This window comes from Miniopterus schreibersii (genome assembly GCF_964146895.1).
Source record: "Miniopterus schreibersii genome assembly, chromosome: 10".
NCBI classification, from domain to species: Eukaryota; Metazoa; Chordata; class Mammalia; order Chiroptera; family Miniopteridae; genus Miniopterus; species Miniopterus schreibersii.
This window is the reverse complement of record NC_138110.1, coordinates 48,442,120-48,461,557: the sequence shown is the minus strand read 5'-3', so window position 1 is coordinate 48,461,557 and position 19,438 is coordinate 48,442,120. Positions and strand designations below refer to the sequence as shown.

The window sequence follows — 19,438 nt, the reverse complement described above, 5'->3', positions numbered from 1 at the left end:
CAGTTATCTTTTAAAATAATGAGTTTGCTGGAATTTCCTTCTTGGTCTCTTTGTTTGCAATATCGTCTATTCGAACAGTGGTATTCTGAATGGAAAGGCTGAAAGCATGGGAGAGGCTTAAGCGAAGGTGCATTTATCTCAGATTTCTTCAGGACCTCGCTCCTAGGGTGGGGAGCCGATTCCTAGAACGGGCATTACCCATGAGACTCTTCACGGAAAGTTCTCCCCCAGGGCTTCTCAGGTGCCACAAAGGACAAAGGCCTGCTGCTGTGTAATGACTCTCTGTGCTTTTAAGTCATGAGCTCAGCCTGGCAGTTCTCTTTCCATCCACTGCAGGAATCACCACGAGTGCAGACATAAGCAGAGGCTCCCTACGCCATGCACGGCTGCTTCTAATGGCATGAGGCGAAGGCAGGGAGGCAGGAGGCAGGTTTAAAGAAACAACTTTGGAACATTCAATTTTGTGACAAGCTTTTATTTTCTCTTGGATCTTCTTTTATTTCCTAAAATAAAATCTTTATGGTTAATGAAGACATTGCTATTTGTCATTTTCCTGCTAATTTAGCCACGGTCAGGCACTCACTCGTGTTTGACCATCTCTGAGTAGGGTGACAACATTTTTCTTCTGAATCTGCAAGTTGGGGGCAGAGTCTGGACTGTCGTAAACATGCCAAGGGAGAGGCTTTTCCCTGTGACTGTGTCCCTCAGCCGAGATCCATGAAAAGCACAGCCACAGCACCCACGTGAGCGCACGTGCGGGGTTTGTCTCCTAGGCTAAGTACACTCTGAATCATAGCACCTGGCGCTCTGGCCTCCCTGACTTGGCCTGGAAGTTGCCTCCATGAGTTCCCCCCCCCCCCCCCCCATGGAGAGCACAGTCTTTAGGACCTAGGACTATGAATCCCTTGGACCACCCTGAGGGGCAGGCTGGTCATCAAGTGGCTCTACTGAATCTACATCTTGTAGAAAAGGGACACAGGACAGCTCTGAATCTTATAGGCTTAAAAACATGCATTTTTAGCCCAGCCAGGTGTGGCTCAGAGGTTGAGCATCGACCTAGAATCCAGGAGATCAGGGTTTGATTCCCAGTCAGGGCACATTCCCAGGTTGCGGGCTAGCCAATCAATGACTCTCTCATCATTGATGTTTCTATCTCTCTCTCCCTCTCCTTTCCTCTCTCTGAGATCAATAAAGGTATATTTAAAAAAAACAAAAACAAAAAAACCCCATGCATTTTCAGACTCCTTTACACTGAGGAATCTGCTCTGTATTTTTCTCCTTCTTAATGGTCAATGAATAGCCATATTTACAGAAAATTTTCCCATAAGTTGAATATGCTTGACATGAAAACATCAGCAGATCTGGGAAATTACTGCATTTTTTTCCCCTTTAAATCTGACCATTTGACACTTTAGAGGGGAGGGGAATGGTGAGTGGAAAATCAAAACTGACTTGTCTTCCTTTTTTAACGTGGTAAAAAGTACATAACATAAAATCTGCCATTTTAATCATTTAAAAGTGTACAGCTCTGTGGCATTAAGTACATTCAAACTGTTGTGCAACTATTACCACCAGCCATCTCCAGAACTTTTCCATCTCCCTAAACTGAAATGCTATACCCATTAAACACTAGCTTCCCATTCCTTTCTCCCCTCAGCCCCTGGGTTTGGTATCAGGGTAATGCTGGCCGCATAGAATGAACTGGAACATATTCTCTCCTCTTCATTTTTTGGGAAGAGTTTGGAAATTATTGGTGTCGAATCTTCTTTAAATCTTTGGTAGAATTCACCAGTGAAGCCATCTGATCTAGGGACTTTTTTGTTGGGAGGTTTTTTTATTATTGACTCAATATCCTTAATAGTTATAGATCTATTCAGATGTTCTGTTCTTCATGATTCAGTCTTAGTAGGGTTTATCTCTAAGAATCTGTCCATTTCATCTAGGTTACTCAACTTGTTGATATACGATTGTTCATAGCACTCTCTCATTATAATATTTTTTTATTTCTGTATCTCTTGGATCTTTTTACACCTGAAGAATAGGTTTATAGCATTAAAAGAGAGTAAACTGGCCCTAGTTGGTTTTGCTCAGTGGTTAGGGCGCCAGCCTGACGACTGAGGGGTCTTGGGTTCGATTCTGGCCAAGGGCATGTACCTGGGTTGCTGGCTCAACCCTGGGCACTGGTTGGTGGACAAGCAGGGGGCAACCAATCGACGTGTCTCTCTCCCATTGATGTTCCTCTCCCTCCTTCCCTCTCTCTCTCTCCCCCACCTTCTACTCTCTCTGAAAAAGCAATGAAAAAAATATCTTTGGGTGAAGATTAAAAAAACGAGAGAATAAACTGTGACCATGACTTCCCAGCACTTCCACTGTGAGCTGTGGCTGAAGCCTGCTGCCTTGGGTCCGCTGTGAGCATGTGCGAGGCCACTCCTACACCCCGAACCTTCTTGGTTTTATGCTCTCAGCTAAACTCTCCTTTCCACACATCAGGGACCACAGGATCATGAGATTTGGGGACTAATACGATGTTTTCCAAACTGTGAGTTGCAACCTGTCAGAGAGTTGGAAAATCAATTTAAGTAGGTCACAGCCAGCATTTGGAAAAAATGATACAAATAGAAAATATCATTGTCTGTAAGTACTGTTTGGTGAAACTTTTGCCTTAGTTGTGCATATGAGTATTATAGATTGTGGTATAAAATGTTTCTTACTGTTCTTCTTGATCAAAAACAATCTGAAGGTCTCTGATCTAAGCCAATTATCCCTCATTTTATATGGGAGGAAACTGAGGCCCAAAGAGTCCATTAGTCACTGGGGGTGACACAGTTGGTTTGTGGTAAAGCAAGGCCATTGGTGGATATTTTGGCTTCTACCCAAGGGTTCCTCTCAATGAATGAATGTATTGATTGTATGGCCTCAAATGTTTGGAAATCTATTTTTCTTCTTGTCCCTGGGTGAGAATTTCAAAGCATAGGTAACACTGATCGTTGGATATTCAGCAACACCCTTCCCTTCCGATAAAGTCAATTACCTTTCTTTTCTTCACTTTTCTTATGCAATCTCTCTACTGTCCAAACGCTTTATGGTATTACTATCTTTTCCACCCTAGATGGCAGTAACAGCTTGGATGTAAAGGCCATACCTCTAGATGTCAATGACTGTGTTCTCTCCAGCATTTCCGCTTTTTATTCCTCCTTGGGAATCCATCATCAGATTTCTCAAGACTCAGTATTTCCCTCCCAACTCTACTCAATCTAGGGCATGCCCCTTAAGAGAAAGACACATCATCCAGGAATGTATGTTGGGGAAAACAGAAAGGGAATCCTTTATATTTCCAGAATAATACAGTAGATGAAGGAGGTCTAGAGGCCCCCAGGAGCAAGCAGAAAAGGAGCTGTGCACGTGTCTCTCCAGGGCTAGGTGCTGCAGGGGAGGGAGCGATTTAAGGCTTCACTAGAAACCAGCCTGGGGGTCAGAAAGCTCAGGGCAACAGGGAAATGTGGAACCACACAGCTATCAGCCCTGGGGTGTGAGAGGAAACTAAGGCACAGCCTGAATCTTTTCCCCAAGGGCACAGAGCCAGAACCCAGCTACCTCCTTTGGCATCTCCGACAGCCTGGGGAGCCTCCCTAACAAGTGGCACTCAGGATTGGAATAATTTAGAAAACTTTTTCCCCCTCGGAAAAAGCCACAGGACTAAGTAAAAACAAACACAAGAAAAAACTTTATCATTACATCATTAATGCTAATTCCTATTTAAAAGATTATTAAAATTTTTTTGCTCATAAGATTTTTCATTCATTCTACTTAAAAATCCGATTTTAGCATGCTTTGGTCATAGTATAAACCACGTTCACGTGAGTTACCTTGGGAGTCTACAGATGCTCAGAACATTATTGGAACTGTCTTCAGCATTAGTTTATGTGAACAGGGAATTTTTTCAGTTGTAAAAGTAATACATAAAATCATTCTTATCATAAAAACTTTAACAACAACACCAGACTCCTTTTGCCCATTTCCTCCCATCCTGCCTCCTCCGCAGAGGAAGCCATCAGTTTACTGTGGGTCCTTCCTGACCTTTCTCTACAGTAGCAGTTTGTAACGTGGACAACATCATTTTTACTAATTGAGTCACACTTGGCTTTGCACCAAACTTCTATCATTTACCTTGATCAGCCACATCATTCATAAGATTTAACTCTAAGTGGATTTTGGTTGGTACCAAAAAAATCAAATCCATCCTCAGAGAACAAATAAGAAAAAGGAAGACTTGACATTATTGAGAATTTAAAAAATTCCCCCCAAATGAACTGCAAGTTCTGAAGGTAATTTCAAAACTGTAGTGAGCAATGACAACACAAGTAGAAGGACTATTTGAGCTCCTCATATTGCTTTAAAGACAAATCCTGACTATTAAGAGGGTCTGTCTAGTTTTGTTCAGATGAGAACCTGCTGTGTAACAGCTATGGCCCGGCATCCGTACCCAATTTTCGTCAGCTACTTGGCCATCTGTTTCTTTTACTTGAAGGGGACATTCTCATTTTGAAGCTGTTAAAACGATCAACCTTTGCCTGGCCAGCACGGCTCAGCGGTTGAGCACTGACCTATGATCCAGGAGATTGCAGTTTGATTACTGGTCAGGGGCACATGCCAGGGTTGGAGGCTCCATCCCCATCAGGAGGCTCTCATCATTGATGTTTCTCTCTCTCTCTCTCTCCCTCTCCCTTCCTCTCTCTGAAATCAGTAAAAATATATTAATAAAAATAAAATGATCAACCTTCTGTCTTCAACTAGACACACTAAAAGGTAAAACCGGTTAAGTGATCAGTCTGGCCGCTTGACTTTGTAAACACCCTTGCTCATTCAGAGAGAGAAACAGCATGGCTGATGGCAGGGAACGTGTGCTTAGAGTTTTCAGTAGGAGCTGACCTGTCCCTCGTGGTCCCCTAGACACCTGGAAATGCAGTTTCAGGGGCTCATGAAACGAAGGAGGATTGTTATTGAACACAGCTGACAATAAATGGCCCTGGTGTCACAGCGCAGCAACAGTCCGCCTCACCCCCAGGGAGAATGCTGCCCTCCCCTTTCATCCCACCCCGGGGCTCAGTGGAGCGTGTGGCTCTCTCCTCTTCAGTCTGGAATGTCAGAGGCATACCTATTGTAACTGCATCTTCAAACCCTTTGGGTCATTTTTTGGGTACCTTACTGAATGGAGACAGTTTATTTCCATCATTTTAGGACTGCTTTTTTCAACACGGATGAAGCAGGTAGAAATGAGAAAGGCGGTGCACAGCGGCCCAGCTTGTCAGTCAGTCAGTGGTCATGAACTGTGTGTGTGACCTCCGCACCCTGTGCCCTTCCCTGGACCTCTGGATACAGCCCGCGGGCTTCTCAAGCACTGCGAGCTCTGAGCCCAGTGTGATGGTTCCTGAACTACTCAGAGGTGACCAGAACTGCCTGTCTTTGGGCCACCCCTGTTCCCAAGGCCAACAGAAAGGAGCCCACAGCCGATTCTGCCCCCTTGGCCACAGGCTCTAGCCCCAGAGAGGAGGGTCCTGCCCTGGGAAGATGACTGGACAGCAAGGGCCAGGGATGAGCACACCAGGCTGGGCCCAGGCACCCTTGGGTGAACTCCTAATCTTGTAGGAATGATCTTTACATCCACAAGGCAATGCTCTCCCATTTGTCAGGAAACCAGTGGCCCTCTACCTTTTATTTTTACTCTTGTGGTAAAGGCGTGAGTACAGAAGAATATTTTCTCTAAAAACAGTCTACACAGAGAGATGGGACCCCAGCTGAAAGGTGGGCACCAGCCTATCATGAGTGGCAGCTGCTTTGAAGCCCCAGAGGCCCGTGTAGCCTGATATGCTAACTGTTCAAGAAAAGATGTAGATGCCAATATTTATATGAAATCTCATTTTTACAAGTTAAATCAAGTTTTGTCAAAACACCATGTGGGGCAAACCACACACTGGCCAAACCCCAGGCCAAATCTATGACTTCTGTGGAGTGCATCTCCAGGTGTAGACTTCGCCCATACAAGGGCACTGTGGGTCCTAGGAACCCAAGTTTCTGTACCAACAAGCTGGAGGCCGCAGTCCTCACCCTCCTTCCCAACAGCTGGGAGGAAGAACAAATGACCCCTTCCCTGCACCCCCCTGGAGCTGGTGCAGCACAGGCTGCCCAGAGTCCCTGCCTGACGCTGCTCTGTCCCCAAAGGGAGGCCCAGGCACCCATACTTGCACAAATGATTTAATCCTTGCAGCAGCTGGTAATGAAGAAATGCCTGATGTGACTCCTTTTGTCAATTTTTAATTGAAATTGCTGTTTTTATAGGTCAAAATGGCTGATATCCACAATGTCACATGGCTCAAACTAAGTAAAATGTTCGTGTTTATCTGCTGCTCCTCAGCGAACGGCTGGCCACCTTGGCCTTGCTGTTATCCACCACACCCTGGGCTGTCCAGGGGTGAGCTGGCCCTGCCAGGCTGGGCTACAGGGTGTCAGAAAGGCCGCTCGGGCCTCTGCCAGCAGTGGCAAGGAAGGCTCGTGCAAACCTCTCTCAGGGGCATGTCTGGATTATTTACGCCCCTGTATTGTTTTCTTATTACTTGGTAGTCTAAGGGAATGAAAAGAAATCTAGATCGTCTCAAAGCTCTGAAGTCACACAAGCCAGGCTCTGGAAAATAAGCCTGGGCTGCCTCAGAAAGAGCAGGGGGGGTTTCTACCACAAGCCCACTGGCTGCTCTCTGCCATTATTTATTTATTTTTTACTATATCTTTATTGATTTCAGAGAGAGGAAAGGAGAGGGAGAGAGAGAGAGAAACATCCATGATGAGAGAGTCATTGATCGAGCCTGCAACCCGGGCATGTGCCCTGACCGGGAATCGAACCCCGATCGCCTGGATCCTAAGTCGACGCTCAACCGCTGAGCCACGCCCGGCCGGGCTCTGTGCCATTATTTAAAGCATTCCCTTTTTCCGCAGCTTCATTTTCATTCAGAAATGGCTACTTCCACTAAACCCAGAGCCAACACTGGCCCAGCCCCTGCCTCCCCTGAGGCAGCACCTCAGAGACATGCGGAGATGAGAGCTGGCAGGCCTCGGCCAGTGCAAACGCCATCTATGCCTCCCTTGGTCAGCGGGGACCTGGCACAGAAAGTGTGTCCTTCCAACAGGCACTGCTGGAGCGAGCAGAGGAAGAAGCTAGGAGTGATGGTGCTGCTAGGTGACGAAGGTGGGGCGTGATAAAGGGGAAGTGGGTACAAAGGAAACCTTCCGGAGTCAGGACAAGCCTGGGCAACTGGCTCAACCCACCATTTTCCAGAAGACTCTGTGAAAACCAGGGATATTTAGAAATACTAAGACCTTATCTTATTAACCCCAGTCTTGCTTTTGGTTTAGGTGGAAAGCCCTTTAGTGAGGAGAGGGGCAGTTCAACCAGGGTAGTGAAGTTTACTCAACCAAACCACAACATGTAAATGCTCAGCAAGCCCCCTTCTCAAAAAAACAAAACACACACAAAAAACCCCAACTATTGTCCTTTACCTTTCCATCCTATCAAGTCCTCCAGCAGAAATATATAAAAATAAATTTAACCAACAGTGCTAAACCAAATTACCCAGAAGTTGGTAAGTTAGATGCCCAGCCCTTTGCACACCAGTCTAAAATAAATATACCTTTTACAAACATGCTTACGGAGACCTCAAATGGTTCTAGAACAAATGGGCCAAAAGGCCCCCCAGAAGTAAGTGGGTCCCAGCAATGCACAGGCTCACCCACGGGGAGGCCGGCAGTGGGAGCCCACACCCACATGCTGCCAACTGGCTGGGCATTGCAGCCCCTGCCACTCAGGCTCCTGGGAAGGCAGGATTTAGACGCTGACAAAGTGAAAGGCACTTCAGGAGCACTCAGGGGCTTTGACAACAGACATGAAACCACATGCACAGCAGCAGCGGCAAACGCACATCCGTCCTCACCAAGGAAAACAAATCTGCACAGAGTCCAGGCCGTCACTGACACGCTTTATCAACAAGGGCAGGGCCTTGCCCACCACGCTGCCACTGTCCAGCCAAGCCCCTGCCTAGCTCCTTTTAAGCCGCTTAGGGGAAGAGGCTGCCTGGCACAGGCAGTCACCTTGGGATGCTGGGCGAGAGCCACCTTCCTGGGAGGGCAGCTTTAAAGTGCCCATGCTGAGTCCTTATGCCCCATCCCAAATCCCTCCCACAGTTCACATCCACTTGATATACACCTCCACACAGACACACACACGCGGCCACTGAAGACCCCTGGTCTTCCCTAGTAAGACTGAGAAAATGCCAATTAGCATCAGCCTAGTGGATACTGCTGACGGTGGTGGGGCAGGGCAGGGGCAGACGTGGCAAGGACACATTGCATTGTTTCTTTAATATCTTGCACAGTGCGTGGCTCATGTCCAGTGAATGGCTGAATAAACAAAGGAGGCAGAAATCGCTGGGGGGAAACTATTCCCAAGGCAGAGTCCTAGACTAGGATCCTCTGAACCAGCAATTTCTCTGTGGACCCCAACATTTTCAGCCGAGCTGCTGGGATGTGTTCTCTCCACTCTGTGGAAGCCGGGAGAGATCCACTTATATTAACAGGCACCCTCTTCTAACAGCACAGTGCCTCCGGGAAGGGTGGCATTTAGCACCTGGTAAGATCAGGGGGTCCCCACTCTAGCACTACTGACATTTGGGGTCAGGTCATTTTTTGCTGTGGGGCTGCCCTGTGCATTGCAAGATGTTTAGAGTATCCCTGTAGCAACTCCCCAAGTTGAGTTGACCAAAACAGGTCCCCTGAAATTGTCAAATGTCCCCTAAAGGGCAAAATCACCCCAGGCTGGGAGCCATGAGTCTGAATGAATCAGATGGCTCTCCCAGTGCTGTATTAAGGAACTGACATTTCTTAGAAGAAGTTCTAGGGAGGCTAAGCAGGTAATTGGGAGGCAAGAAGTTTGGTGAGGAAGCACATTCCTGGGCAAAAGGACTGCCCATCAACGAGTGGCAGCACACACAGTGCACCGAGATTTCTATCTGTGCCAGGAGAGAAGTCGAGTTTTCTCCTCTCCCTCTCTCTTTTCCTCTTTCGACTATAAACTAGGCTAATGGTCCTAGTCATGAAATGGAGCTACAGTCTGGGCCTGAACTGTCTTGGTCACTGTGTAAAAATACATCTTGAGTTTGTGAAACTGAACCTCCTCGGAATCTTACAAATGCACTTAAAAGTGCATTCAAGAACAGGCCTCTCCATAACAGCAAGGGTGGATCTCACAGGGGCAATGCCAGTGAAAGAAGGCAGACACCAAAGAGCACCTATTGTATCCGTCTATTGTTATAAAGTTCAAAAGCAGGTGAAACTAATCTGCTGAAAGCCCTCTGGCAGCGGTGATCTCGGGGGCATGCCTGGAAGTGGGGCCCGAGCATGTCTCTGGGGGCTGGTCATGTCTCTTTGCTGCCTGGGTGCTGGTTACACAGGTGTGTTTAGTTTGTGAGAATTCACTGAGCTGAACATTCGAGATGCACATGCTTTCCCATAAGTACATTAACCTTCAACAGAGAGTTCTCAACACTTGGGAACTGCAGTGGCTGACACGAGAGGCTGTCCTGCTTCGCGGCCCCACAGGCACCCCGCCGCACTTCCGGCGCCTGGGCCAGGGCCTGGGCAGCACGGAAGAGGCCGAGGCCCACACTCACCTGCTGCAGCCTGTCCTCCTGCCTCCTGCTCTGGCTCGGGCGGTTGATAAAAGACCGTGTGGACACTTTGTAGTGATTCAGCAGACAGACAATGACCACGACCATCACCGTGACCACCACGATGATGATGATGATCTGGGCGAACTCCAGCTCCGCTGCGAAGGAAGAGGAAACCGTGTTAACCACATGCCCTTTGCATATCACCCACTCAGCTCTCCAGGCCCCATCTCCTCAAGGCACTCTGACCATGCCAACCACAAACATTTTGAATTTTCCATGAATCTGGTCCTCACAAGAACCTCATGAGAAAGAAACTATTTCTCCCCAGGCCTGCTGCCCAAGGCCACTGCCAGACTCTGACATTCCAATAACATTTAAGTAAAGGGAGACCCAGGCGTGGGGCTCAGTCTCCAGTCTCTGGTGCTCAGCCTAACCTTGGTGCTCACACAAACCTGCCTTTGCAATTTTATAATGAGAAGAACCTCAGGAAAATGCACTCCATTGGCCCTACAAGCCCTCTAGAAGTACTGTGCTCTAACTGACACATTTCACACAGGAAACTCGAAGACCAGCCCAGTGTGCATGCCACAGGCTGGCTGCTGCGGGCTGCCCCTTCCTACTGCGTGGGCAAGCCCTTAAGGGCCATCTCTCTGGTTTGAAAAGCTCAGTGCTTTCTATTACCTAAACTCTGCTCTTGCCAGATGACCCCCCCCCCCTTAGGGGAGTTAAGAAAGTCTCTCAAAACTGAGGCTGTTTCTCCCCATGTAATCTCTCTAGGAAAGTTACATCCATCTTTATGGTTGAGTCAACTTTCCCAAACCACATCCACACAGGACCCACACAGTACACTGAAGAGAAAATATATGTTCATAAAATAATCCAGCCTTCTTTCCTCAAAGCCCCCGCCTTTGGAAGTAATTTAGAAAATACATCTCCACTGTGTCCAACTCTGCGGGCACCATGTTTTATGAGCAGTCGGGTCACCACTGGGTTCCTGACACAGTCATTAAAAAGATCTTCTAAATTCCATTAACACAAGCTTCACACACAAGTATAGTGCCATGGAGCAACTTCTAGAATAACAGCACATTGAGTTGGCAATTAGAGAGGTAGGTGATGCAAGCTCTTCAGTTCTGCAGGGAGGAAGCAGAGGCTCTGTTCAACGTCAGCTCTAGAACCCAGACTTTCTGCTTTCTGGTTTCCAGCTCATGGCTCTGCCGAGTGCTGGCTCCCTGTTTTCCCCTGAGTCTCCACACACTAAAAGGAAGTGATTATCTAAGCAGGGGCATCAAGTTAAGGATGAGAGGCTCAGGAAGATGGTAAGGAGAACAGCGCACAACTTTTGCTGTGAGGTGGGGAGATGTCAGCTATAATGAAGGGCAACAGAAAGAGGGGAGAGCTCTCTTAATTGTGCTACTACATCAAACTTGCAACACACATGCATGCACACTCATACACACATACATAGGCACACAGAGATACACGTAAATGCATGCACGCATGCACACGCACACAAAAACACACGTGTGGACTCACATACATACATGCACACGTGTACACGTACACATAATGCACACCCCCTTGCTGCAGCAGGACTCAGGCTGCTGGCCAGTGGGGAAGCATTATGGGCTCACACTTGGGATGAGATAAAAGGGGACTGGGTAGCACCCTCCCTCCAGTATCTGCAGCTACGTGCCTCCACCATCCACACCCTGGGAAAAGAGGGGCAGGGGCTGGAATGGGGGTAGATGGAGGGTCTTCCTGAACTCCACCATGTCCTGTCCTGCAGCACTGTCCTCCACTCCTGTCCTTGGCCCCCACATACTTGAGGGACAAAGATTTACATAGTGCCTTCTGGACCTGGCTGGACGGCACTGGGCACTGGGCCTGGAGGGGCGCTGGTCCAGAGGTGTGCCTTGGAGAATGGAGAGCTGAGTGTGAGGGAACTGAACTGCTGAGCCCCATATTGTGAACAGTTGAGGCCAGGTAGGTTCTCTGGGCACACCTCTAGCCAGCAGTAAAAGGGCAGATCCCAGTGGGCACAGCTGACTGAGGAGGCTCAAGCACCAATGCCCTGAGCGGCTCTAGAGACTGGCAGTCAGCAAGACCCAGGTGCTGGGCTCCCCACCTCCCCTTCCTAGTGTCACTGCTCTGGATACCCCTGAGGTCTAAGAGCTGATTGGGCAAGGTCTCCAGAGGGCTTTGGTGCCCAGTTCATCCCTAAGGGCTTGAACATCTATTTCCTATGGGGAGGAAGCCCCCAGGGAGCCACCAAATCTATGTACACTCAACCCCTCCCAGGGACTATCAGAAATCTTCATGATGGGAGCCTCCTGGAAAAGACAGAAAGTTCTCCCAATCACAGGGAATAGTCCAGGAACCTTTGCATCTGGGGTACAGATGTAAATGTGACTTCATTTATCCTCACAGGCTGTGGAACGTGTGACATGCTTATTAACCCAAAAACACTGTCTTCATGATTCTACCTTTGCACATAACATTCCCATGTCCAGGACATCCTGTGTCTATTGGTGCCCATGTCACATGGCACCTGTGTGAAGCCTCCCTGGCCACTATGGCATGTGATGTTGACTGACTGTCTCTCACACAAAACTATGATCAGAAACCTACTTCGATTTATTTTATATTTTTGGTGTCAGGCATGGGGAAGTGCCTGGTGGGTAGTTAAGTGACTTCATCACTAAGAGGGGGATCAATGAATGACTCTGGAGCACACATGTTGAGGCCAAGACCTCTCTTCTGGGATGCATGTCTCCACCTGCACAGGTGTGCTCCCTGCGAGGACAGCTACTGCTGACAGGACTGAGGCCTGCATTGGCCAAAGAACACAAGGAGTGCAACTCAGCGGAGCTATGGGGATCTGTGCAGAGGGATGAGCCACCAACCCCAGGACTATCACCCTAGTGATGAGCAGTCACTGACCTAAGCAGGGAGTTAGTTCTGCTTAGGTCAAAAGTGGTCAATGTAGCAATGAAGACTGAACCCAGCCCTGGCCGGGTGGCTCAGCTGGTTGGAGCATTGTCCTGTACACCCAAAGCAGGTTTGATTCCCCGTGAGGACGCATACCTAGGTTGTGGGTTAGATCCCTGGTCGGGGAGCGTGTGGGGAGGCAATCAATAAATGCTTCTCTCTCTCTCTCCCTATCTTCCTCTCTCTAAAATCAATTTGAAAAAAACATATCCTCAGGTGAGGATTAAAAATAAGACTGAACTCGAAAAAGTGCATTGTTTCTCCAACCTTTATTTTTATTTTGTGGATGAATAGCAGAGTGTTCATAAATTGCCTTTCAGGTTAAATCATGCCCTGAAATTGACAAATGTTTTTGAAAACTTCATTGCTTTATAGCCATGGGAAGAGAGGAAAGTGGTAACTACAGGGAGGGATCCCACACAAGGTCTTCATGGGCTAATTCATCACTCAGAATTGTCTTCCTAGGTCATCTACTCCTGAATATGGAAAGCTACGCAGATAACCATTTATAGCAGAGGAATCCAATTACATTTTCATAATCCTATGGACATATTTGGGTTTATTTGGGTTCCGCCTGAAAAGGATTTTTAGTTTTAAAATGACCTTTAAAATTTAAACAATATAGAAGGAAATAGCGTATAATGTAAAAGTTCCCCTTTATGGGCCATGCTGTCCTGGGGGTGGGGAGCACAGTTCACCCATTGTGTGTATTTGTGTATTTGCCTATTGAATAAGGGCTTTCTTCTTATTAATGAATGGAATCATTGTACAAATGTATTGTTCTAGTTTTTTTCACTTAATACATCACAGATATTTTAAACAAAAGTATATAAACAACAACCTCATTCTTTATGGTGGCTATCTATTCAGGAATACAAATATACTAGAACTTATATTTTCCAAGTGGTGGATGTTTAGGTGGGTTTTTTCTTCTTTTTTTCTATTATGACCAAAAGATTGTGTGTGCATGTATATGTATGTGTGTGAGTATCAATGTGTGTGTTGACCCACATTTGTAAGTATCCCTATAGGAAAGATTCATAGAATTGAAATTTCTGGGTAAAGGATTCATCCTTTTAAATGCTGATGGCTACTGAGACCCTGCTTTATATAAGGGCCCTTGCCAAGGAGAAAGCATGCTCCTCCACATCTTCATTAATACCGAACACTCACCCTTTTCATTTGTCCTAATCTGATGGGCAAGAATATGTATTTTGTTTTAATTTATATTTCCCCAATTACTAGTAATTGTTTCTTAAATTATATTTTTATTGATTTCAGAGAAAAGAAAGGAGAGGGAGAGAGAGATAGAAACATCAATGATGAGAAAGAGTCCTTGATCGGCTGCCTCCTGCACACCCCCTGCTGGGGATCGAGCCCACAACCTGGGCATGAGCCCTGACCAGGAATCGAACCCCCAATTACTAGTAATTTTAGATCTTTCCCTATGGTTATTGGTAGTTTATCTTTTTCATAATCACATTAGTTTATTTATAGTTTTCCCATTTATTTCTTTCCCATTTATTTGTACGCAGTCTTTACTTATTTATGGCTATAAATCTTTGTCTTACATGTGGTGCAAATATTTCCTCCTAGTCTTCACATCTTTAAACTTTGCTATGAGTTTATAGAAAATATAAAATTTTATGTCACCGAATACTGCCTCTAAGCTTCCTGTTTGATCAGGAAGGTCTTCTAAGACTTTTATAGTTAGTATTTTTATGTTTAGATCTTTATTCAGTCTGGATTTGATTTGTTTTGGTCTGAGCCAGCAAATAGAACATTTAATATTGTCTGAAAGGCATGAATCTTCTGATCTAATATCCTATTAAAAAGTTTAGACACAGACAATAGCGTGGGGAAGGCCTCAGGAGGGTGGTGCATGCAGGGGGCTGGAATCAAAGGGGGGAATAAAGGGGGACACCTGTAATACTTTCAACGATAAAGATAAATTCTTAAAAAGTTCACTGAAAGCAAGGGTAAGTAAGAAAGATCTCAGTTATGGGAAACAGTGTATGGAGTCCCACCATCTTTCTTTTACGGGGACTACTTGCCCTTAAGCTGCACCTCACTAGCTTCTTGTCAACATGCCATGCCTGCTGGGCCCTGCCCTGCTCTGCTGAGGTGCTGGCACCTGGAAGGCCCACCCTACCCCACAATGTGCCCGAACTTGCTGCACTTTCTTCCTTGGCTCCACCCTCCTGATCTACTTAGACCAGCAATTCTCAAATACTTTGGTCTCGGAACCCCTCTATTCTTAAAAGTTACTGACTACTCCCAAAGAGCTTTGTTTGCAAGATGGCATCTATCAATATTTCCCACACTTGAAATTAAAACAGAAAATATTTAAAATTTATTCATTACAAATAAACTCATTATATGTTAACATATATAACACTTGATAAAAATAACTGTATTTTTCAAAACAAAACATTTAGCGATAAGGGTGGCATTTCTTTTTTTCTTTTGTTTGGTTACTCCTCATTTAAGAATACTTTTTTCATTGATTTTTTAGACAGAGTGAAAGGGAGGGGGAGAGACAGAGAGAAACAGATGTGAGAGAGACACATCTGACTGGCTGCCTCCTGCATGTGCCCCAACAGGGCCGGGGATGGAGCCTGCAACCAAAGTACATGCCCCTGATGGGAACTGAACCTGAGACACTTGAGTCCAAGGGTGGATGCTCTAATCACTGAAAAAAACTGGCCAGGGATCTTTTTTTTTTAATTTTTAAATTGATTTTTAGAGAGACAGAAAGGGAGAAGGAAGGAGAGAGAGAAACATCAATGTGAGAGCAATACATAGATCGGCTGCCTTCTGCATGCCCCCTACTGGGGATCAAGCCCGAAACCCAGGCATGTGCCCTGACCGGAATCGAACCAGCAACCTTTTGGTGTATGGGATGATCCTCCAACCAACTGAGCCACACTGGCCAGGGCAAGAGTGGCATTTCTTTACACTTCTGTACATCTCTTTAATATCTGTCTTAACAGAAGACAGCTGGATTCTCCTCTCCGCTTTACTTTCAATCTGTTCTGACATGCTGCTTTGGTTGAGGTATATGAAGAAGATCTGGCCTCACTGGCTACCTGGGCTGGTCTTGGGGTCTTCTTCACCCATACTTGGAGAACTGGTGGTCTAGACCAACTGAGAGTAGGCACTCTAGTACAAACATTAGCAGCATGGATTTCTTAGGGACATTCCAGATGCCAAGATTTGAGATGTGGTTGAAGTAGCTCCAGGGTCACTGCCCTGAGTTTTTATGCATGAATATATGGCCACAGCAGGTGCATCTATGACACAGGATACATAGTGACCCTACGGGTTCACAGGCATTTGAAGTGCAGAACTTGCCTGGGGCACAGGATGGCGGGATCTGGGTCTCTAGGGTGCCACTCACTGAGGCAAGCAGTGAAGCCCAGCTGGCCACCCTGGGTGACAGAAGCCCAATCAGAGCCTGAGCTACTATAGCTCTTGGGCCAGCGTGATAGGCAGTTCTTCCTGCAGGGACTGGCCCAGGTCCCAAGGGCCACTGTCTTAACAACCAAGTCTAGCACAGGAGCAACAGCAAGCGCAGCAGCAGCAATATGACCCCTGGCTGCATGTCAAGGTCACATGTGTTGCTCCCTGAAGCCAATGACAGACCCATGAGACACTGTGAAGCCCCTGGGTCTGGAGCCCCAGTAGAGCAGTGCAGCCCCCATCAAATGTGCAGCAGACCTTTCCTTTGAACTCTGGGCCAAATCAGTCAATGAAAACAGGACTTTTTTCTTTAACACTAACAACTGGAAATTATGAAACTTTTACCCTCTTTGGGGCTACAAATACTCCAAGAGGGATCCAGAGGGTTCTCATAGTGAAAATTCAAGTAAACAGACAGAGGGTTCTAGGAAACAAGCAGAGTCTTGTGCTACCAATAACCTCTCCCTTCAAGACCTTTTTCAAGCTCACAATGGGTATACAAGCAACCCCTATACCTGTCCTCCCACATCCTCTGTCACTTCAAACAGGAAAATTCCACTGAAAAATGCATCATAAACAGCAAATTAAGTAAAGACCAAAGACGATACCACCATAGCAGATCTGCAGCCTGCGTGGCAGATAGGAAGGGTAGATGGGGAGGGGGCTGTAGAGTCACAAACCCAGTCGCCTGCCCCACTCCCTCTCCTCTCTCCATACATTTTGTAATAACTGTGAGAGGTGATTTCCTGTCTCTTTCTTCGCCATTCCTGGACCCTGCCCCATAGTCCCCCACCCACGCATGCTCAGAGGCAGTCAGGACCCCCAAAGTGTTTTGCCAGCGTCCGTCCGGCGTGACTCTGTTGCCAAAGGCTTCATTTTACATCTTCTCAAGAAAATAACTTTCACAGAACAAGTAAAAGAAATGTTACGTTTTTAAAAAACCCCAACAACCGTGCATTCCCACTTCTGCATGTGAGTAGCGGATGAAACTCAGCACACCTGTTCTTCAGATTCTCCAGTTTCAAGAGGTCTGGGTTCCTGATCTCAACCACAGACATTTCCGGGGCTTCTGGGGACCTCGGCCAGCAATTCCCTGCCTTGCACCGTCGCGGCTCAGGCACTTCCTGCTGAAACCACCATCCCTGCAAGGTGGCAGCTCCTGGTCACTTCCCCGCACGGGTGCACACACACACACCCTCCCACCTTATACCGCATTCCTTTCTCTTCCATGTGCTCCAGGCTTGGGAGGCCCAGGTGCAAGGGCTGAGCACAGGGCAGCAAAAGGCGCAGTAAGGCCTGTGAGCCTCCCCACAGGGACCTTTCGAGGTGAACGGGGCCTGAAGAGGCTTATTTATCAGACAGATGCACGCACACTGCTGCCCCTGAGAATCCATGCCCGCAACCCTGTGGGGCAGCAGTCTGTGCACAAAGTGAGGCAGATGCCCGCTGACACCTGGCACTGCACGAGGGCCTTGCTGCCCCTCCCTCCCCCTGGTCTGCCCGCGTCTGGCCCTACAAGATGTTGTCTACTTTCACGTCCTAGGGGAGAGGTTATATGCAACGGTGCGTGGAAAGAAAAAAATGCCAATAACCTCTCCCTTCAAGACCCTAGTCAAGCTTTGGTTTTAGAGCATGGGATGGAAAGGGGAGCCCAAGAGGAGAATGAATCCTGGGAGAACTATTAAAACACTTTTTAAAAAAACTTATAGGAATGGTAGAGTTCTGAGAGAATAGCGGGGATACTTTAGGGTTTCCAAAATTTCATGTGCCCAATAGGGATTCTGACCACAGCCCACTGGGTCAGTTTTCCTTGATTGCAATAGCTACTGATATCAACAGAAAAATGTCAAAAAGCAGGTCACGCAAGGAGAGAATTTTAGGCCAAAATCAAATTTTCACACTCTGTCTTCTCACGGGGCCATATAGTTCATGACATTGTAATGCATGAGTCAGTGCCATCCAAGCACCAGAAGTTTTATACTAAATCTAGCCTAAAATTTACAGCAAGGCATCACAGCACCTTATTTTATTACTGTAAAATGGTGACAGTGACGACAGTGATGATGGCATCTCTGTATTTTTATAGAAACATCTCCAAGAAGTTCCCAGATGCGCAGTGGCGAATTACAGGAACAGGAGGCTGTGAGGCCTGCTGGTCTAGTCCCTGGTTCAATGAAGAGTCGAACTGACTCATACTAGAGGCATGAGCGTGGGCACTATTTTTAAAGAACTCCGGGGAAAGTGTGGTTCTACCACCTTAGGCTCCTAATATAACACTCATTTCTATTTGTGGTATGGTTAACACCATCTTCCATTTGGTCTTTCCTCCATTAATATAACATGCTTCACAGAAGTCCTACTTTCTAAATGTTTAATTATTTTTAAGCTCCAGATATGGAAGTTATGCCCTTTCTGACCCTGCAATGGGGGAGGTTCTGGGCCTCTCAATGGCCTCCTCCTTCCACCAGGCGAAGCGAACACCTTGGCAGCACTTAAAAAGTTGCGATGCAGAACACGACGACAGCACTGAACGGCTGGATGCTTTCCACAAATCCCCGCACACCACCCCAAATGGCTTCTCCCACCCTGACCAGCGACGGCAGTACCTCCACTTCACTCCCCCAAGCGCTGGAATCTGCTGGGAACACCGGCCACTGGAGGGTCCGATGCCTGCTAGGGCTAGTGTACCCCCAGGCAGCCCCTCTCTCCCGGAGCTCTCCCAGGTCCCCACCATGGCTCAGGCACAATGAATGTGTGTCTGCATTTCCTTCCTCTCTGTCTTCCTGGGCAGAGGTGGGTGTGGTGAAAAGATGACAGCCTTGGGGTGTCTTACTCTTTATTTATGGCTCTGTGACACTTTTAAAGTGCCGAACGTTCCTAAAGGCTGGAATATTCTTTCCCAAATCCTACAGGGACTGGGAGGTGGGGGCAGGAAGATGGGCGGGGGCAGGAGTTGGAATCTACCTAGACTATAATTGTCTCAAGTTTGTGAACTGTTAGTATAAAAATATTCTTGGAGACTTTAATGGTTGAGTGAAAATTCACACTCATTAAACACCATGGTCGAGGGGGGAAAGTTTAGCCTGTGTTATAAGAATGACTTTTCAGCTTGAAGGTCAGAAGGCAAAACAGTAAGAGCTGTAATCATAAGGATTATATTATATTCAGGGTGGGCCCAAAGTAGGTTTACAGAGTTTATTCTTGTATTATTATTTATTAATTATTGTATTATTTCCCACACTCACAATGTAAACCTACTTTGGCCCCACCCT

General features: G+C 46.8%; 1 protein-coding gene across 8 annotated transcripts in view; it reads right to left on the bottom strand.

Moving 5' to 3' along the window:
• LDLRAD4 (low density lipoprotein receptor class A domain containing 4) overlaps positions 1-19,438 on the bottom strand; it is a 347,099-nt gene that overhangs the window by 12,686 nt on the left and 314,975 nt on the right. For all 8 annotated transcript variants that reach the window (XM_081148668.1, XM_081148666.1, XM_081148671.1 and 5 more), the window contains one exon: positions 9,714-9,868. In XM_081148668.1, coding sequence (XP_081004794.1) covers positions 9,714-9,868 — 155 coding nt within the window. The remainder of the gene's footprint in view (positions 1-9,713; positions 9,869-19,438) is intronic.